Genomic DNA, 22404 nt, shown 5'->3' on the forward strand with positions numbered 1-22404 from the left:
TAGATGCGTAGAACAGTCTCCCAAAAGAGGTGGTGGAAACAGAGACTGTCTGAATTCAAGAGGGCCTGGGCTAGGCAGGTGGGCCCTCTCAGAGAGAGAAAGAGATCATGGTTACTGCTGATGGGCAGACTAGATGGGCCATTTGGCCTTTATCTGCCATCATGTTTCTATGTTTCTATTCTAGGAAAAGATGATAGGTCTGATATTTTATATACTGACACAGTGCCAAAATATCAAGGCATCAGCAGAGAGATTCCTCATCCCTAAGACAAATAAAGAGTTAATACCAATTTTGAGTGTATTAAAGCTTGGTCTCTTTCTAGAATTGGTGGCTCCATCCCTATTGTCTTTTCCTACTTCTCTGAGTTCCTGGCCCAAGAGAAGAGGGGAGAACATCTGAGTTGGCTCTGCATGTTCTGGATGATTGGGGGGATCTACGCCTCTGCTATGGCTTGGGCCATTATTCCTCACTATGGTAAGAGAAATGGATTAATTTCTTTCTCCATCTTTTCCCGAGTGGAATGATGACACAGAAACTTGGATGGAAGTTTTGCAAGAACTATTGCAGAATCACTAATCATTTTAAACACATAGCCATGCTAAATATAATGATTATGTTTATATTTGAAAAAGATAGTCATTCACAGCACAGTATTTGTAATGTTACAAGACTTCTTATTTTTATGAAGAGTGTTTTGTTCATACAATGTTCTCTTTGTATTCTAAGTAACTCCATGCCTACGTTATTCAGTTTAGGAGAATTAAAATACATTGCAAATTGGGACAGCCCATTTGCCCGATGATAGTGCACTGCAGTGTAGAAGGAACCTGATTCAATGTCTGAGTTAGGTCTTCAACTACTACTATTAATTATTTCTATTGCGTTACCAGACGCACCCAGCACTGTACAGAGTCACAAAGAGTAAGAAAACAGGCCCTGCTCGAAAGAGCTTACAAGCTAAACAGGCAACACAGACAAACAAGATGTCATGGATACAGTTAAGGGGAACAGTTAATCATCTGGTTGGGTTCGAAGGCAGAGGAGTAGGGTTAAGGATTGAAAGCTATATTATAAAGGTGGGTTTTCAGTCTGCTTTTAGGGAAGGGGCTTGACAGATAAACTTGGGTAATTTATTCCAGGCATAGGGGGCAGCTAGATGAAAGGAACGAAGTCTGGAATTGGCAGTGGAGGAGAAGGGTAACGTTAAGAGTGATTTATCTGAGGAATGGAGTTCTCTGGGAGGTGTATAAGGAGAGAAGCGAGGAGAGATATTGAGGGACAGCAGAATAAACACACTTGTAGGTCAGCAATAAGATCTTGAACTGTATACGATAGCAAATAGAGAGCTAGTGAAGTAACTTAAGGAGAGGGTGGACATGAGCATAGCGAGGTTGGTAGAAGATGAGTTGTGCAGCAGAGGCAACACTGAGGGATACAAGTTAGGAGTAGTTTGCAGTAATCTAAGCGTGAGGTTACGAGAGCTTGGACAAGGATCCAGGTAGGGTGCCCAGGGAGGAAGGGGTGAATTTTGGTGATATTGAAGAGATAGAAATGACAGGTCTTAGCAGCATGTTGGATATACGTAGAAAATGAGAGGTCAGAATTGAAGATGATTCCAAGGTTGTGTGCAGAGGAGACTTGAACAATGACAGTATTATTTACAGAGATGGAGAAAGGAGGAGGAGGAGCAGAGGGTTTAGGAGGAAAGAGGAGCAGCTCAGCCATGGACATATTTAATTTCAGATGATGGCAGGACATCCAGGTAGCAATGTCAGCCAAACAAGCAGAGACTTTTTTTTAGACTATAGGTGAAATTTCAAGTGTAGAGAGGTAGAGCTGGGAGTCATCAGCATAAAGATGATACTAGAAGCCATGGGAGGAGATCAGGGCACCGAGGGAAGAGGTGTAGAGAGAGAAAAGAAGAGGTCCTAAGACAGAACACTGGGGTACACCAGCTGCGAGCAGGGTAGCAGCAGAAGAGGACCCACCAATACATACACTAAAGGTGCATTGGGAAAGGTAGGAGGCAAACCAGGAGAGGACAGAATCACGGAGTAAATTTACAGTATCAAAGGCAGATTTACAGTATCAAAGGCAGCAGACAGGTCAAGAAGGATAAGGATAGAGTAAAGGCCCTTAGATCTGACTATGAACAAGTCACTGCAGACCTTAGTGAGGGCAGTCTCTGTGGAGTGTTGGGGCGAAAACCAGATTGTAGAGGATTGAGAATCTGTCGAGTTGAAGGAAGTCCAGGCAGCAACGGAAAATAGCATGCTCGAGTATCTTGGATAGGAATGGAAGAAGGGAGATAGGGCGATAGTTGGACGGGCAGGAGGGGTCCAGCGAGGGTTTTTTGAGAAGTGGCTTAACCACCGCAAGTTTGAATGCAGCAGGGACAATTGCAGTGGAAAGAGATAGATTGAGAATATGGGAGGGATAACAGTATCAGATGGGGTCGAGTAGAGGGGTGGGAATATGGTTTGAGGGGCATGTAGTAGGCTTGGATGAGGACAGAAGTTGTGCAGTTTCTTCCTGTGTGATTACAGAGAATGCAGAAAAGTCAGCAGAAGTTGATGGGGGGAGGGGCCAGACAGGAGAAGCTTCCTGAGCTATTTGGGTGAAGGATGAAGGGGAGGTACGAGGTTGACAGGAGAAGGATGCAACTTTGTAGTGAACTCGAAAGGCAAAGAAGAGATTGTGGTCACTGTTTAGGGGTAACAGCTAGTGACCAAGTTAGAGTCCATGACTGCAGGATCACAAAATGAACTCTGGTGCATCGCCCCTGGTTTAGGACCATCACTAATCAGAGGAATTACATTGGTGGTGAAGGAAGGGGAAATATTCTCAGGTAGTTGACAATGAAAGCTCATGGTGACAAATCTCAACCCCAATTGTGACTGTGCTGGGAATCCAAAGAGCAGAAAGAAAGTGTCTGGTTGAAAAAAAAACCCCAGTATTGCAAATCAATTGTTCATGTCTTTTTCAGTACTGTCCAATGTTTCAATCTGAGCATGCTCTCAATATAGATATAGACTGTATCTATATAACACATGTATTTAGCAAGCTAAATGGAATCTTCTTTACTAACTCCCAGGCTGGAGCTTTCAGATGGGCTCTGCATATCAGTTCCACAGTTGGCGGGTCTTTGTGCTGGTCTGTGCTTTCCCCTCTGTCTTTGCTATTGGAGCTCTAACTTCCATGCCTGAGAGTCCCCGCTTCTTTCTGGAGGTAAAGCCACTGCATTCTGGGTATCACAGAGATAGGGGCAGACCGAACTCATAGAATTTTGGGTCTCTTACAGGTCTGGGAAGATGGTAAAATGTGTTTGCATTCTGGGCATTTCATGGAGAAAGGAAATGGCAGAATTATTGTACCATTTCACAATTGCAAGACAACACTCTAAGGAGATTTTGGAGCTTCTTCGCTATGCCAGGATGTCTCGGTTTTTTGATGTCTCATCTATTCTGCTTTGATTTTTCTACAGAATGGAAAGCATGATGAGGCCTGGATGGTTCTGAAACAAGTACATGACACTAATATGAGGGCCAAAGGTCACCCAGAACGAGTGTTCTCTGTAAGAACTTACTACCTTCTCTCTGTGTTAAAACTCATGAATGTTGTCACATGTTTAACCTCATTTTAGGAATGATCAGTTCTCCACGCAGTTGAGATCCTTTATGTCAGGAATAGGTGCTGGTCACAATTCCTTGTAGGAGTGAACAGATCATTCAATTAGACGAACTTTAAGGGCATCTGCTTCCTTTACTCTGGATGCCACAGAGTATCTCCTCTGAAGAAGGTAGCAAAAGAAGGAGACAGAAAATGGAGGAATAAATATTCCCATGTCTCAGATGAACATAACATGACATAAAAGTTTATTTGTGAATTACAATACCTTTCGGTTCAATGTGAACTGAAAATTATCAGCAAATTTACACGATATATAAAGTTAAAAAAAAACCCCAGTTCAATCTGTATCAAATTTCACATACTATTTTGTTTTTTTATAATTTCTAAACTGTATATAAGATGCAGAATTAACAATTAAAGGGCGAAATTCAAAATCCCAGTAAACGCCTGATAAGAAAATTGATTACTTATATATTTTCTGTGAGAATAGCCTTTCACCGGAGGGAAAGTGAAAAAAGAAGAATTGCATGAAATATGCTCCAATGATGCAAACAAAAATGAATCGACTAAATATTTTGGGAGCAAACCATGCAATATTTTATAAAAAGATAAAGCCAACTTTAAAAAGTACTCGCCCCTCTACTGGGAGCCAGTGCAGCTTCCAATAATATGATGTTATATGTTCAGATCTTGTTAGGTTGAAAATTAACCTTATAGCTGAGTTTTGGATCACTGGAGGATCAAAGGAAATAAGGGTGGGACAGGAGCAATCTAAACAGAAGGAATATTTCTTAAGCCTACTAAATATCCTATTTCTGTCAGGTGACTCAAATAAAAACAATAAAGCAGGAGGATGAACTGATTGAGATCCAGCTGGACACTGGCACCTGGTATCGGCGCTGGGCCATCCGCTTGTTGAACCTCTCTCAGCAGGTAACTCGATTTTAAAAACTGTCCTACAGACTGAATTACTTTTCTTCTATCAAAGCACTTAGACAAAGTACTAAAGTATTTTGTGTGTCTGAGTGCTTTGAAAATGAGCCCCAATATCCGTTACAGTCCATTTCGACATCTCACTTATTTTTCTCTCTTCCTGACTCTGATATGAGGGCAGGACCAGGCACAGGGAAATATTAAATGCGTCGATATATAACTGCCTTTGTTCTTCTATTGGGAGGAAACAACTCCTAATGCTTTTGTTTCTGATTCTGGATTCACAGGTCTGGGCCAACTTCCTACAGTGTTTCACTCCTGAGTACCGCCGTGTTACCCTCATGATGATGGCTGTGTGGTTCACCATGTCCTTCAGGTGAGTATTAGGTTGGTGTGGCACCTATGTTAATCAAAAATACAAAAAATAATTGGGAAAAAATAAAAACTACTCTTGAGCCTTCCAGTAAAACCAAAACAAAAAATTATATAATGGATCTTACCCTAATGAAAAATAATGTTAAATAAGTGAAAGGTGCTCACTAAATGATATACACCATCCTAAATGGTAACGGTTACATCTGCCACATCATAGCACCACCTCCCTACCAAACCCTCAAACAGTCCCAAACCTGGGACTAAAAATATAAAGGAAAAAAAACTTATCTCAAAATGGCGTCCTGAAAGGGTCTTCAATCTGCAGCTGGAGATAGTAACCATTACCAATCTCTTCAAGTCCCCAAATAGTGTTCCGTGAAGACAAAACCCAATACAAATAAACAATCCAAAATGGAACAGTATTCAGTCGTTCTTCATCTTTCTTTATTCAAAAACTTTTTCTTTTTTTCTTATCAATCTTGCTCAAATGTCCTTTTGAGCATTGGAGCAAGATTGATAAGAAAAAAAGAAAAAGTTTTTGAATAAAGAAAGATGAAGAACGTCACAAGTTGGTCTGTTCTGTTTTTGAATGGTTTATCCTGCTGAGTGAGGATTGCACACTGTTTGAGTTATAGGTTCAAACCCAAGCTGCTCCTTGTGAACCTGGGCAAGTCACTTAAGCCCCACATTGCCCCCGGTACATTAGATAGATTATGAGCCCACTGGGACAGACAGGGAAAAATGCTTGAGGACCTGAATAAACTCATGTAAACTGTTCTGAGCTCTCCTGGGAGAACGGTATAGAAAATTGAATGAATAAATAAATAAATAGTCCTTTATAAATGTACCTCTGTGGTCTGTGAATTGGAATCACCCTGGCTGCAAAGTTCAAAACCCGAGTCTAGCGGTCCTGACAGGCAGGCTTTGGCAAGGCTTTAATCAAGGTTTTTCCTTTCTCCTTCCAACAGTTATTATGGTTTGACTGTCTGGTTCCCAGACATGATCAAACATCTACAGCACATCGACTACACGTCACGGACCAAAGTTTTCAAAGAGGAGACTGTGGAACACTTCACCTTTAATTTCACTTTGGAAAATCAGATCCACAAAAACAGCAAATACTTCAATGACAAGTAAGTTGAAATATCCTACCTCACTTCCTGAGGTTTTCAAGGATTTACAGTACTGTCAATGAGGCTTTATTTGTGTTTGAGCCACTTCTGCACATTTTCACAACTTTTTTCACCCACGGCCTACATTTCAAGATCTGAATGTTATGTCTCTGAATTAAGAGAAGGAACAGTTTGATGATTTTCAGCACCATTATGCAAGACATATTGTTAAAAATAATACAATCAGGGATATAAAACATTAATAAAAGTTGACAGGCTGCATTGGGCATAGTTTTGCTAATTACAACTGTATAGTTTATTTCAGTTATAGAGCAAATGAATATTTTGTGGCCTAATTAAAAAGTCCCCTGTTGCCCACGAGACACTCTAGACCGGGTTGGTTACCCAGAAGTGGCACATGTGATATCAGAATACTTTTTGCCTAACAGGTTCATTGGTTTGAAACTCAAGTCGGTCACCTTCGTGGACTCCTTGTTTGAGGAGTGCTACTTTGAGGATGTGACATCCAGTAACACATTCTTCAAGAACTGCACCTTCCTATCCACTATCTTCTACAACACAGGTAATATGATCGTGACAGCAGATGAAGAGCATCATGGTCCATGCAAGTTACACCCCTCTGTGCTCTTGTTTGGGATTGTACCAAACAAGGCCATTTTAGTTATGCGTTGATTGCTTCCTCTTGCTATATAAGGATCCTCTGTGCTTATCCCATGTGTTTTTGAATTCTGTCACGATTTTTGTCCTTACCACACCTAAACCACTTCTATGGTGGCTGAAACATGAGCTTCATTTTAATATTCCAAAACATATGACCTATAGAAGGACAGAAACCCCCCCCCCCACCAATATAATCATATGCTGGAGAGGGACCCCTTCCCATTTATACAGAACATCAGTACCAGGAGAGGGAAACATTGGAACTCTCTACCTCTACATTGATGAAAGAGAGAACTTTACAGTCACTGCCATTCCTGCCTAATCCACCTTTTCCCTTAAAAGCATAAGCTAATTTTATCCTATCAGGCAGCATCTTGGGGTAAAGATCTAAATCTCTTGATCGCGATTTCTGGCACCTATCAAGAATTCAGGAGACACTTGAAAACCTATTTGTTTACTAAGTATCTAGGTAACTAGGACATCTCATCCAGTTGTAGCTATGTTGTTTTTGTAAACTTCACGGTACTGCGGTATAGAAGCAGATAGTTATATTATGGATGTACCAGTGAGCTAAAGATGGGGCTGTCTTCTAATAAGCAGCAATGATGAATCTTGCAGCATGTATTAACTGTCCCACCAAGTTCATTGTCCTTCCACAATTGAAAAAATAGGAGTGGGTTCGGTTGCAAAGAGATGCCCCCGGCGGTTGTTCCGGCAGCGTGGCCGAGAAGTTTAGCGAGTAACCCTCGGAGTCGAGATGGAGCACCCAAGCGTCTGACGTGATCATAGTCCAGGCCGAATGAAAGGCCCGCAGCCAGCCCCCGATGGGCAGGGGGTCCGGAGAGAGTGCAGAGGGGGCCCGCCCCCATCCGCTCATCACGTCAAAAAGACGGCGCCGGCTTAGACGCCCCTTGCGTCTGAGGTTTCGGCTGGGCCCCTCTGCCCTGCTGCGGTGGGCGCCTGGGCGGAGGCCTCGAGAATGCTGGTGTAGACTTTTGAGGGTATCGCCACGGTGGAGGTCTAAATGGCTTCTGCGGCGTTACCCGTGGTTTAGGACGGACCAAGGAGGCGATGGAGCGCTCGTGTTCGGACAGGCGTTTGGTCGCCGCCTCCAAGGACTCATCGAACAATTCCGATCTGACACATGGCAGATTGGCTAGGCGCTCCTGCAAGTTCGGGTCCATATCCACCGTTCGGAGCCATGCGAGACGGTGCATCGCTGCTGCAAAGGCAGAGACTCTGGAGGCCAACTCAAATGCGTCGTAAACCGCATGAAAGAGGTATAGGCGCAGCTGTGACAAGTTGGCCATAAATTTACCAAAGTCCCCCTTATGGGAATCCGGCGTGACCCCATGATAACGGGGTAATGCCTTCACCATCTGCCTCAGATAAGATGAAAACGTGAAAGCATAATTAAGGACCCTGGCCGCCATCATGGAATTGGAATAGAGGCGGCGACCAAACTTGTCCAAAGTCCGCCCTTCCCGCCCAGGAGGGACCGCAGCGGAGACCCTAGAAGGCTGGGACTTCTTTAACGCCGACTCCACCAGCAATGACTGGTGAGACAGTTGCGCTTTCTCGAAGCCCTTACATGGGATGGTACGGTACTTCGACTCCATTTTAGATGGAACCGCTGTGACTGTAAGAGGGGAATCCAAGTTCCTCAGGAAGGTCTGATGGAGGACTTTATTAAGAGGCAGACGAGGGGTCTCCCTCGGGGGAGAAGGTAAATCCTGCTCCTCCAAAAACTCCTTGGTGTATTGTGAACCAGATCCAGGTCCAAGGCCCTCCCCATATCAAGTACAAATCTGGAAAAGGAGGAGGGTTTGGACGGTGGGGAGGGCGATCGAGAGGCCTGCGTCTTCCAAAAGGAAGGGGAAGCCTCACGGGAATAACGAGGTTCCCTACCAGACCCCGAGCCCCAAGAGGCCGCCCCGAGCGATCTCGACGGGGTCGGGGACCGCCTATGCCCCGAGGAACCCCTGTGTGAAGTCCCCGGGGTACGAGGCACCGAGGTCTGCCCCTTCCGTTTCGGCGAGGAGTCTCTCGACAACCCTCCCTCGGAGGAACGGAACAACCTCGGATTATCGAGGCGGAGCTCCGAGACACGTAGCATCTCAGCCCCGGTCGGCGAGGAGCGAACGCTTGGGCTTCCTCAGCCGGCGCTTCGCCCGAGGCCGACCCGAGGGCGAGGAGCCCCGGGAGGACCTCGACGAGGAAGAAGTGGAAGAGATCCTCCGAACTCTCCGCACCTTGTCCCGAGGCCGCACACTCCGTTCTGGCTGGTCGACCGAGGTCGAGGGCAAGGTCGGGGTCGAGGCCGGAGCCACCCCAGGGGCCGAAGTCGAGGGCACCGAGACCGAGGCCGCCGAAGCCGGCTGCAGGTGCGCTAAGGCGCCGGACAGCTCTGAGGTAATGAGGGCACAGAGCAAGTCCTGAAAAGCCGGCACCGCCATCATGGCTGGTAGATCCGGGGCCGGTGGGTGCTCCCTCGAGGGCGACCTCGGTCTCGAGTATTCCTGCGGGGCACCCGATTTCGACGCTCGGGGCGGGGCCGAGGATGACCCACCCGCCCCCATCGAGGATCCCTAGGATGGCTTCTTCGAAGTTGGAGCTGAGGAAGGAAGAGAGGACTTACCCCCCGTCAACTTCGAAGTCGAGGCCGTCGGCTTCGAGGAAGCAGGATGTCTCGGCGAGGCCGAGGTCAAGGCCGGGGCCGAAGCCGAGGCCGACGTCGAGGCCTGCTCCACGGGGTCGACAGCAAAGAGCTCCGCCATTCTGGCACGACGGCGGAGGAGAGCTCTTTGCTGAAAAGTCGAGCACCTGGGACAGGAATCGGTGGGGTGCTTGGGACCCAGGCAAAGTAAGCACCACCGGTGGGGATCGGTGAGAGAAAGTAGCCGATCGCACCGGGTGCACTTTTTAAAGCCTGTCAAAGGACGGGACATGAAATCGAAAAACGGCCGGGAACGGAACGAGGTCCCGCGGCCGCGGCTACCGGGAGCCCCGGAGCCGAACGAAAAATCTTTTTTTTTTTTTTTGACGATTAACAAACACACGAACGAATAAAAAAATAAAGCAAGCACAGCGACCGAGAAAAACAACTCAGACGCGGTGTCAGAAGGCAAAAAAAGAGAGAGCACAATTTCCACAGGGCTTCTGGCTCCGCGGAAAAAACTGAACTGAGGACCACGAGGTGGGGATGCGCCCTCTAGTGGGCAAGAAGGCATGCACATGCGTGGTGCAACATAGCAAACTTGAAACTTCAATCAAGTTTGCTTGAAAAGCTGTCCGCGCTGGGGCTCTGTAGATGACGTCACCCACATGTGAGAATATCATGCCTGCTTGTCCTGGGATAATTATTGCTATTAATCTCTTGTTATCATTAGTCATGTCAGCAGAAGTAGCAAAGAGATTGAAAATTACTCCAGCATACGTTAAGAAAACATCTCTATGTAACAATGTTTGAACTCCACACCTGTTGCCAAGATTAGCTCTACTAACTTTCCTTCCCTTCCCTTCCTCCCTACAGACCTGTTTGAGTATAAGTTCATCAACAGCAGGATTACTAATAGCACCTTCCTGCACAGCAAGGAGGGCTGTCAGCTGGACTTCAGTGACGACAACAACGCCTACATGATTTACTTTGTTAGCTTCCTGGGCACCCTCGCCGTCCTGCCAGGAAACATCGTCTCTGCTCTCCTCATGGACAAAATTGGACGCCTTAGGATGCTGGGTATGATTCCATTGCATGTAACCCAACAAGAATTGAGAGGACAAGCGGAGATGGCTCAGGAGCGGAGCAAAAAGACTTTGGCATCCACCATAATTGAAAAAACTTTATTGCAATATCCACTGTATTAAAACTAATTACCTTTGATAGTTTCAATACATCGTATATTGCAATAAAGTTCTTTCAACTATGATGGACACCAGAGTCTTCTGTTCCTTTCTTGGACCCTCATCGTCCATATTGGTTAAATATCCATTGCAAGAAAAACACAGTTTTCTTAGACTGAAAAGTTATGGGTCAATTCTATAAATTGGCACCAAGATGTAGGCATCAAAATGAGGTGCATTTAGCACCAATTCATTGTAGAATAGCTGGGCAAATCCACTTTGGTGTGCCGAAAGGCATGCCAACTTATGCCATGTCAATAGCTGGTGTATGTTAGCATCTCTAAGGTGTAACTGATAGTATTCCATAAGTTGCATGTGTCACATGCCCATAACATGCCCATAACATGCCCATGCTCAATTCACCTTGCAGTAGTGCGCTATGTGACTTATGCACACCAGTTACAAAAGAGCGCCTAGTTTGTAGATGTAACTTTTAATTACTGTCACCAATCATGCATAGAAGTGCTAGCATTCTGTAAAAACATGCATGCAACTGGTGACTAAATTTAGGTGTCAGCTTATAGAATTGTCTTTTTACTGTCAAAGATTAGATTTTCATTTGATTGCTGAGATTTTTCTTCAATAAAATGAGGCTATAATGATATCTACATATATAAAAGACAATTTGTTGTTGTAATGAGTTGTTTCTACAAGGGGAAGTCAATGAGTAGGCGAGCTTTACTGTTTTGATGGACTCCTCTTATATGTTTGCACCAATGTCCACTCTCTAAATACTGTATGCTAGAGGCAATAATAAATCCACTCAGTGTACACGATTCCCAACTTCCATGCACAAACATGTATTATCTTCTGTATGCTTAAGGATTCATTGAAGATCCACAACAATAGCTTGAAGGGACCCAGGTTGTGGGCAGAAGAAACTCACAAAATATACACGCTTATATAATTAATTTTAATACAGGGTCCTCAGTATGAGGTGGTAAGCTCCAAGGAGCAGATGTGAAGCTGGAACTCATGGCAGCGAGCGACCAACTGGATTAGCAACAGGGCAGGAGCGCAGAAAGCTCGCTGGGTGCAGATCCTGGCAGGGCAGGGCATTTGAATATTAAGCTGCCCAACTTATATTCGAGTCAACCATTTTTCCTCCTTTTTGGGGGAAAAATGGGGGTCTCACCTTATATTCACGTATATACGGTATTTTGTAAATATTGCCCAACTTGGGAGTGCTATTTATAGAATAGAAGTTAATGCATATTTTTGGTGATGATTTTTCAGTGTTATATATAGAATTTAGTCCCATATGGTCTGATAAGTTCATTTTGAAAAAGTTCCTTTATTGCGTAGATAGGTGGTATCTCTTTCTTCTGGGCCCTTTTTTCAATAGGACTCTCTTAAAATTTCCTATGGCTCTCTATACAAGATAAGTATGTTATTTAAGTCTTCCATTTCTCTTTCTGCAGCTGGTTCCAGCATCATGTCTTGCATTAGTTGCTTTTTCCTCTCCTTTGGGAACAGTGAGTCAGCCATGATTGCCCTGCTATGTCTCTTTGGGGGGGTTAGCATCGCTTCTTGGAATGCACTCGATGTGCTGACTGTGGAGCTCTACCCTTCAGACAAAAGGTAACAATGCCATCCCATCGCAAATCCTGCTTTTGCTTAGAGATTTCAGATCAGAGCCGAGTCAGGCCAGATATGTTTTTGGTGAGTTTGATGAAGTACCTGCTCAATAGATGTTTGGAGATGGGAGTTGTTACACAGGCCTCAAGAAGGGTGAATTACATTACATTAGAGACTTCTATTCTGCCATTACCTTGCAATTCAAGGCGGATTACAAAAGAGTTATAGAAGGTGGGTTACAAAAGAAGATCTCTGGTCATTTCCAGAGAAAGTAAAGAGTAGATCAGGTAGATTCAGGGAGTCAGGAAGAATATGGGAAGAAGGAAGGTACTCGTGGTGTTAAGACTTTTTCAGGGATTTGTTGAAAAGTATAGTATGAGATCCCTTTTTATAAACGAGGTTTATTTTACTAATTTATTTACATTTTATTACAAATCTTATTAACATAGACAAGGCATTACCAGTTAATCTGACTTTGGTGGAGGGAAAACTATTAGAGATTCTTCTGAAGTAAAAGATAATGTAGTATCTTGAAACTGGAGTGTTTCAGGGTTCAAAGCAATAGGGATTTTCCAGAATAAGAATGTGTCAGATAAATCTGATTAATTTTATCAGAGAATTAGACTTGGGGTGGGCACTGGATGTACTGCATTTGGATTTCAGAATAACTTTGATATTGTCCTACAGAAGAAGCTCATACCTAAACTGAGACTTGAAGAGACAAGGAAGCGCATTAGAAACTGGTTGAGGGATAAACAGGCTATGTTGGCAAATGGAGTTCACCACAAAGCAGGAAAGGAAAGAGATCTTGAGTGATTATAGGTGATGACTTAAAAGGTAGTCAAAACAATGCAATGACACAGATGAATAACTGGGTTGCATAGAGAAAGACCGTGAGAGAGTGAATATTTAAAAAGGCGACTCTGCTATTGTACAGTTTGAAGTCGTGTCCAGTTTTGGACACAAACAGACAAGGCAGTCCAGAGAAGGACTATGAAAATGGTGTGTGGCCTGCACCAAAAACCCTTTGAGATGCTAGAGCAGACGTGAAAAGGGAGATGTGATAGTCATTCCAGTACATGAAGGATGTTAATAACACACAAGTAACATGGAAATTCTACAGTAGAACAAGGTATCCTGATTTGAGATTTTGAGAGGAATATCATCAGGAAATACAGAAAGGGTGATGAATGTCAGCTACTGAAATCAGAAAATCCCTTTTGCTTCCCAAACCCTCCCTGCTTCCTTCATCATATCTTGCAGCCAGCAGCACACAAGGCAGGAACGAGCTTTTCGCGTTCCAGCCTGGCCCCGCACCATTCCCTGAATGGCTGTCATCAGTTCTCGCGAATCCTGCTGGCAGCCATTCAGGGAGTGGCACGGGGCCAGGCTGCAGCACAAAAAGCTCGCTCCTGCTTTGTGCACCACTAGCCGCAAGATATGATGAGGCAGCTGTCCAGCGAGGGAGGGGCAAGAGTGCAGAAAGCTTGCTCCTGCTGATACACCTCTGGACCACTAGAATTTAAAAGGGTACGGGGGGGGGGGGTATAAAAAATTGTTATCGGCAGGGACGGGTCCCTCTTGTCCCAGCCTACCACTAGACCACCAGAAGGGGGACAGGGTACAGGGCAAGGCGGAGAGACGGTACAGAGCCTGTCAGGGAGGGGGGGGTACAGGGTGCAGAGCCTGGTAGGGAGAGGGGCAGGCAGCATAGCCTGGTAGGGCAGGAAGGGAAGGGGGCTGGGTGCAGAACCTGGAATATTTAATTAAATATATTAATACACAATATGGTACAGAATGGGAGTTTTTCTTGGTTTTCCTCCCCTAAACCAAGGTGCGTCTTATGGTCTTATAGTTTGAAAACAATGGTAGTTGGTTAAGTCATATTGAACACTTAACCAGCCATGGGTTAGCACATAAAGGTCCCCCTTTATCAAGCCACATTAGGGTTTTTATCGCAGGCTGAGGTGGTAAAAGCTCCGACACTCATAGAATTCCTATGAACGTTGGAGCTTTTCTAGCAGGTCCGGCAATAAAAAAATCCTAACGCGGCTTGATAAAAAGGAGCCAAAGATAGGACTGTATTTTATGCAGTTCAATTTATGCGCTACAACTGTCTGGTTAATTTCTGAATATCGGAACTTAATTAACCAAATGCAGACTCTGCCCCAGAACACCCCCAATATAGCCAGTTTTCACATAGGTAGTAGCCAGTCATTTTCAGTGAAGATAACCAGTTAAAGGGGCGCTGATTTGTGCACACTAGGGTTGCTTTATCACTTAGTGCACGTTAATCGTTAGTGCCACTGAAAATGACCGGATAGCTCTAGACATCAATTTAGGTGGTCAACAGCTATTTCTGGCTGGCTAAAATTGCTTTGAATATTGACCCCCCCAAGGACAAAGAAAGGAACTGCAAACGGGTGTACAAGATACAGGCAAAATTTATCATGAACAAACAAACAAATTATTGCAATATAGGAGCCAACACGGTCCGTGTTTCGATCAACACGTCTTCTTCAGGGGTCCCATAAAAAGGTGGTGTCAAATATGCCTGAGTAAACAAACAAAATGTACTGCCTTTGTGCACTCCACAGTATACAGATCAGGCATATTTGACACCACCTTTTTATGGGGCCCCTGAAGAAGACGTGTTGATTGAAACATGGACCATGTTGGCTCTTATATTGCAACAATTTGTTTGTTCATAATCATTTTTGCCTGTATCTTGTACATAAGAATATAAGAATTGCCACTGCTGGGTCAGACCAATGGCCCATCCTGCTCAGAAGTCTGCTCACACGGCAGCCCCAAGGTCAAGACCAGTGCTCCAAATGAGTCCAGTCTCACCAGTTTAGCATGAACTTGTCCAACTTTGTCTTGAATCCCTGGAGGGTGTTTTCCCCTATAACAACCTCCGTAAGAGCATTCCAGTTTTCCACCACTCTCTGGGTGAAGAAGAACTTCCTTACGTTTGTACGGAATCTATCCCCTTTCAACTTTAGAGAGTGCCCTCTCGTTCTCCCTACCTTGGAGAGGGTGAACAACCTGTCTATCTACTTTGTCTTGAATCCCTGGAGGGTGTTTTCCCCTATAACAGCCTCCGGAAGAGCGTTCCAGTTTTCCACCACTCTCTGGGTGAAGAAGAACTTCCTTACATTTGTACGGAATCTATCCCCTTTCAACTTTAGCGAGTGCCCTCTCGTTCTCCCTACCTTGGAGAGGGTGAACAGTCTGTCTTTCTCTACTAAGTCTATTCCCTTCAGTATTTTGAATGTTTCGATCATGTTCCCTCTGTCTCCTCTTTTCAAGGGAGAAGAGGCCCAGTTTCTCTAATCTCTCACTGTATGGCAATTCCTCCAGCCCCTTAACCATTTTAGTTGCCCTTCTTTGGACCCTTTCGAGTAGTACTGTGTCCTTCTTTATGTTCGGCAACCAATGCTGGACACAGTACTCCAGGTGAGGGCGCACCATGGCCCGGTACAGCAGCATCTGTCTGCAGTTCCTTTCTTTGTCTTTGGTTTATCATATCTTCACTACAGATCTATTGGATCTTCTTTTTTGTTTTAATGTTTAATTTTTACCATGTAGAGGTTATGTCAGCTTTTGTTCATTGGGGAGTAATTGAAACATAATATTTGACAAGGGATTCCTAACCTTTTGCACTTAGAGTAACACAATGTGACACTGAGTTTTTTTACTTACTTAAACTGTCTCTTCTAAGGTCTATAAGGAGCTGGACCTGTAAGCACAGAGCTCATTTTCTTTGGCTGAGGTGGAACTTGGGATTGGACCCCCAAGACTCCTCAATATAAAGACTTATATAGAATATGACAGCAGAGGCCATCTGTCTTAGAATTTGATTTTAATGCATGTGCCCTATAACCAACCATGCGATGATATGCTAATCTTCTAAAGACGCTACGCCAAACGATGCTGAGCGAGAAAGATCCAGATACTAGAGTGAGAAGCAGCTGAAGTGTTCTGCTTTTGCTAGTGACCACTGGATTACAAAGACCACCATGATATCAGTCACAATGCAGAATTTCACCTTTTGCATGCTAAAAAGGTTGCGAACATCAAAATTTAAACTATGAGCCTCCCATAGAGGCACTGATATTAACCTTTCTCTCTCTCTTTCTTTCAAGAACAACAGCGTTTGGTTTTCTGAATGCACTCTGCAAATTGGCAGCCGTCCTTGGGATCAGCATCTTCACCTCCTTTGTGGGGGTGACAAAATCCGTGCCCATTCTGCTAGCCTCAGGAGCACTGGCGCTGGGCAGCTCACTTGCTCTTAAGTTGCCAGAGACACGAGGTCAGGTGTTGCAATGAGAACCGCTTCAGCTAAGGAGAAATTAGATTTGTAGACACTGTGAAATGCTTTATTTAATTCTTTCCTCATATTTTTTTAGCACCAAACCCCTCTCTCACACATGTTGTTCTCTCTGTCTGTATAATCCAACTTTCAAGGAAAGCCAGCTGTTCCTGCAGAAGCAGGAGGTGAAGGAAGCACTTGTTTGCACTAATCTCAGCTGAAAGGGTACAGAGAAAGTGGTTTAATTTGTAGAAATATAGCACAATGCAGCAGGTATGAAGCCGATTGGTGCAGTACTACTCATTCCCATTCAACCAGTTATTGGAAAGATGTATGTCTTTCCTGTATCCTAACAGTGCAATCTCAATAGGCAGACTTGTCATTGTTTGGGTTACAAATTAACTTCCAGTGGTCATTCCTCCTCCCCTCTCTCATTTCTGTATTAGCTACAATAGATTTCTCGATAAGATTGTTCTCCAGGAGCCGTGCAATAGTGAAGGATAGGTGTTCAGAAAAACTTCACCATCCTGTTGCTTGAAGACATATCAAAAGAATGACTGCTTTTTCAAGGAGGCATTTACTGTCTAAACAGTGCAGCATTCTGTCAGGAGGACTCTTGGATAATGTTGAATGTTATGGGCAAGAACCACAAAGAAATGTAAGCTCCCCAAAAAGATTTCCAGGATGCATATTTTACCAGTTTCCGCAGTTTTCTGTTTTTCCTGCCAATGCAGTTTTTCCCATTTTTAGCTTTACTGCGTGCATACTGGATCAGGCTTTGGCTGGTTGTTCTCCCAGCATCCAAATGTGCAATTGGGGAGAAAAGGACCCAGAGGGGACTAGCCCAAGGCCTCCTATTGCCCACATTGGAAGGCCTTTATCCCAACACTGCTGTTGACACAGACTGGAAGTTTCTGACAGCAGTAGAGTACCTTCTTCAAGGTCACCTTGTTAATAGTCCTTTTGGGTCTACCATGTCCTAGATAGTATTATTAGGTACCTCCTATTCAAATGAGTGAGACGATATCACTTCATGCATTTCATGTCACCTATGTCTTCCTAAAATGTGCTGCTTTGTCACCTGATTTGCTCTGACAGTTCTTTTTTTTTTTTTTTGTATTTCCTTCTTGATTTAGTTGTGGCCTTTCACTTAAGATGTCACATTGTGTTTTATACAAGATATAGTCCAGAGGCAGGAGTAACTCCAGTATGCTCAGGAGAGGGGATAGTGGGAGAAGAGAAGGGCACGAGTCTTCAAATTAGTCCTGTCCTCCCAACTTCAGCATGAAGAAATCAATGTGCCTGAAGGTCAGATCACGTCTTCCCTCTACCTTCAGGCTTTTTAGAGACTCGTTCAGTAATAATCATCTGCATGAATCGTCAGCCAATTCAGACTTTAAGCCCCACTGGAGTCTCCTTCAATAGCCAGATATTTATAGCTCAACAGGACTCTTACCTGGTAACAGGAGCAGTGAATTAAGGTTTTTGAAGTTGTCTTTATCTCGCCACATCTGGGTGGGTAGAACCGACATTTCAGCCATAATGCTGTGGCTTTCTTTAGGGTCTGCAGCTTGTCTTTATATATATATATATATATATATATATATATATATATATATATATATATAAAGTTAGTCCTCTAGCCTGATTGGCTGGGGTTTGAGGTGATTGAGGCAGGAAAGTCTGTTAGTCATGAATTTGAATTTTAGCGGGAAAGTTTGTTGGTCACAAACTCGAATTGTGGAGGGAAAGTCTGTTGATCACAGATTTAAATTTTTAAAATTTTGGCAGGAAAGTTCATTGGTTGGCATTGAACTGTGGACTTTCCCTTCCTCAACAGCAACAATCAAATACACATTTCCTGTATTTTGTCTAAATAGTCCTCTAATTCTTGTCTCTAGCTACCAACAGCTGCTTTCCTATTACAACCACCCACAATTCCTGCAACAGTCCCTTACTTTAGAAAACAAACAAACAGTGAGCCCTCTCCAAGGAGGGAGGGAAGGAGCGTTTTCTCCTTCCATTAGGTTTATGTTCTGGCTCTTCATTCCTAAATCCTGCTTCTTCCCTTCAGGAAAAGTCTTGTCTTATTCTTCAATGCAACACCAGCACTGCATTAAGATTGCTCTAGTAAGCCACGAAAAAGAATGCAGCTCACCAGGTGGCTACTAATTCTCTCCTGGGCTTGGATTATAAATCCTTTTATAATGGGTCACAAACAGCAAAACTATATATCCACTGTCCTTTCCAGCAGCTAAGATCAGACACATTCCAAGGCACCAGTGGGGTGAATAATTATAACAGACCACCTAATTGGTACAAGTATGAAGATAAGTTAGTCCTTTGAAAATGACCCCACTGAAGCTACACTCACATACATATGCTGTTGGTTGTGCAGATCGGTCAGCTGTTTGGGAACCCATCATGCTCAGACTTTCCTGTATCCCAGGTCATCATGCTTTATGGCAAATGCAGATCCATAGCTAATATCCATATTTGCAGCCAATTGAGACACCGTTATCCGTCGGTCTTCTCTAATCAAGGCATCTGCCCTGTCAGTGTGCTTTTGTGTGTGTGATGGTGATGAGCAACCAGAATTACCTTCATCAGTTACACCTGTTCTTTCCACTTTAAACCTTTTTACCCACTCATAAACCTTTTGTTGATTCATGGTGTTATGTCCATACTGAATCAATATCCGATCGCGTCCAAAGAAAGCACACTACTGATGCAGTCTTGCAATGGAGTGTCCATGCTTCTGACCTCGTGGCTGTCACATGACTAAAGGTCGAGTGCTGCACTGTGCGTGGATGAACTATCCAACAGGCAATATATGAATACATATGTTGCATTTCGTTTGCTCTGATCTAGTTATCATGTAATTTAACAATTGCATTTAGTTTTTGATTTGCTACTTAAGCTTTCAAAGAGACAGTATGGATGTAGTTCAAAAATAGATTTAAAAAAAAGAAATATATCCCACAAAATTACCCACATTGTATCAAGTATGTGCACAAACACTCCCTCCTCCCAATTCAGGCAGATGAACAAGAATGCTAATATTTGATATCTAAAAATGCAAATTTAGAAGTGTGGCCTTGTGGCTGGAGTCACTTAAATTTCTGGATATTTGCCCACTTTTTATTGGTGCTGAAGATTCAGGTATCCAACTAGGCTTCTCATTTGCATATCGCTCTAACCCTAATTGAAAATCTATTTTCTGTGCCCTCCTTAAGGGCATTGCTACCCATTTCTGAACCCCTTAATTTCTGCATTGAAATCTTTAGAGAAGATGCCTCAGTTCAGATTCTGAAAGTAAACTTACCTTTTTTTTGGTTCTTGTGCCCTTCTGTTCTTCCCATTTCTATCTGTCCTCACTGGCTCCACATACAATTATGCATAGGGTCTTCTTGCTTGATGTCAAAATGTAATGATGCTTAACTCCTCAAAGAATGCCAGGTACCTTGGAAAAGCAAGGAACAGGGGCCTCAGGGTGATGTACTCAGCAATAGTGTCGGAGATAACCTGGAAATGTTTTAAGTTACAAGCCTGCACATCTGTCTACACAGGGAATTTTTTTGAAACAGGATTCCTCCCTTTAAAAGACCCTCTGAAATCAACACTTCACCACCAGAGCTTAACAGAATTGCTTTGGTATAAATAGTTGACTACATTAAGCCTTTTAATCTTGGGAACGGGACCAAACCCCTAGAGCAGTGGTTCCCAACCCTATCCTAGGGGACTCCCAGCCAGTCGGGTCTTCAAGATATCTCTAATGAATATGCATGAGAGAGATTTGCATACCTGTCACTTCCATTAAATGCAAATCTCTCTCATTAGGGATATCTTGAAACCCCAACTGGCCGGGGGGTCCCCAGGATAGGGTTGGGAACCACTGCCCTAGAGGAAAACAATAGTGGGTACTGACTCACCAGGTCATTGAGCACAGCCTGAAAACAAAGGCATGACAAATGGAGCAGAAAAAAAAGATGAAACTTAGTATCAACTTGCTCTGTATAAAGTATACAATGTAATCTTGTAAGTAGACAGCACAAATTATGTACAGCACAAATATCTCTGATATCCATACTGTACAATCACTGAGGTTTTGCCACTTTAATCTCATCTTTCCATTACTTTGAAGAAGGCAGAACTTTGTACATGGCACTTACCTGCCAGAATCTGGTACCTGGACCTAATCGCAAGGCGCTGACCAGGATAATTTTGTATCTACTGGGGAACCTCAAAGAAGATTAGCCATACAAGGTGTGGAAGAGCACAAAACTATGCCACCTCCAGGAGGCTGGTGCTTCCCTAAGCACATGGGCTTACAAATGAGGGGTCAGATTCATATCAAGAACGAGAAGAGCCATCCTGGAGATAGTAAAGCTCTTCAGTTGATAGACCGTAATGCCTTTCATCTTTGGATCCATTATACTTTAAAACAGATATGGATTTGCAGCCACTTTGGGCATGACTGGCTCTTCACATCAGCTTGCACACAGCATACAGCTTCAGAAGGTGAGAAGAAACAACTTCATGATTGCTATCCAATGCTATTGGGGTGAAGAGAAGCAAAGGGAGGGTCAGTGACTGAACCAGGGCATATCAGTATGTCTCTTAGGTTCAGTAGACCATGCTGCGTCTTGGAGCCTGGAAAGAAATACTTTCTTTTCTAGGAACAAGTTGGCTTCTTTCCCATTAACAGAGATTTAGGAAGGATAAACTGCTTCAGAAACCATCACTTGAAAAGTCTCACATAAGAATTAAGCCTGGCCTCCCCGATTTTTTTCAGTTCACAAGGTGTGGGAAAAATGAAAGCTATTCCCTAGAACTGTTTTGTGGAGACTTTGATAAAACTTAGAATTCTAGAAGATAACATTTTGGATTGTTCTCCCGAAAAATGTTTTTGATCAGCGTGAAAATGTACAATCCAATATTGGCTTGTCACAGAACAGCTATGACATTTGATCTGTGTGCCGTGTATGCTACATAGCCGGTCACCAGTTGCCAAAAAACTTTTCTATATTTTCAGTGTTTCTTTTCTCTACTGTTTCGTTTCGTTTCCTTCTACTGTTCCAACATGTTCAACGATGTTTAGCGACACAATAGTCTTTAGATGATGTGTTTGGGGTGTGACTGAGCAGAGGACAGGGTTTGAGGAAAAGTCTGGTGCATGTAGACATTGCGTGATGATTTCCATGCCTCGAAGCTTTATTTATTTTTCTGAAACTCTTGCCATTAAGAGGCTACTCGGCAACTTTCAGAAAACGGGGCTCAATGAAATCCACCATCTGAGAAACACCACAGAGGTATGTTTCTGGCACGCTTGTACTCTTTCTGGGGCATATTTTAAATGCTATTGTTGATGTTCCCTAATTTAGGTGCCCAGTGGGTTAGTGATAATGGGTGCTGAGCAGAGGGAAGGGTTTGTATTGTGTTTGGCAACCCCGATCATTTTGAATATCGGTACCTATGGATCAACCCACAGCACAAGTTTTGAAGGAACGTACAGCACATTTCTATTGGGTATAATTTTCAAAGGGAACATTCAACAAAATTACATAGAAAGTGACAGTATAATTTGTCCCTCCTATTTCTGTGGGGAGTGGACTTCTGGGGGGGGGGGAGTAAAAAGCATATAGACGTTGGAAAATGCAAGTCACATTAATTGTTTGCTGCCCCTGCCCTAAACATATACTGGGAAAGTTTTTATTTTCTGTCCAGTAAAAGCAAGTATACTGCAATAGCCGTTACCGAGGGGGACCATTTTCTAGTAGATAACTTCATTGTTACCAAGCTATATCCCTTGGAAAATTCTCCTCCTAATACATGAGGAAAGAGAAACAAGGAAAATCATCTCCATAAAAAGACGATCA

General features: G+C 43.6%; 1 protein-coding gene across 1 annotated transcript in view; it reads left to right on the forward strand.

The window, feature by feature from the left end:
• Positions 1 to 18049, forward strand: part of SV2A (synaptic vesicle glycoprotein 2A) — a 37626-nt gene extending 19577 nt beyond the window's left edge. Inside the window, exons 4-13 of the mRNA XM_033925178.1 lie at positions 324 to 475; positions 3096 to 3229; positions 3486 to 3575; positions 4454 to 4564; positions 4852 to 4940; positions 5908 to 6072; positions 6501 to 6634; positions 10265 to 10468; positions 12054 to 12213; positions 16359 to 18049. Of these exons, the coding sequence (XP_033781069.1) occupies positions 324 to 475; positions 3096 to 3229; positions 3486 to 3575; positions 4454 to 4564; positions 4852 to 4940; positions 5908 to 6072; positions 6501 to 6634; positions 10265 to 10468; positions 12054 to 12213; positions 16359 to 16542 (1423 nt within the window). The 3' untranslated portion in view covers positions 16543 to 18049. The remainder of the gene's footprint in view (positions 1 to 323; positions 476 to 3095; positions 3230 to 3485; positions 3576 to 4453; positions 4565 to 4851; positions 4941 to 5907; positions 6073 to 6500; positions 6635 to 10264; positions 10469 to 12053; positions 12214 to 16358) is intronic.
• The last annotated feature ends 4355 nt before the right edge of the window (positions 18050 to 22404 follow it).

This window comes from Geotrypetes seraphini, chromosome 16 (assembly GCF_902459505.1).
Source record: "Geotrypetes seraphini chromosome 16, aGeoSer1.1, whole genome shotgun sequence".
NCBI lineage: Eukaryota > Metazoa > Chordata > Amphibia > Gymnophiona > Dermophiidae > Geotrypetes > Geotrypetes seraphini.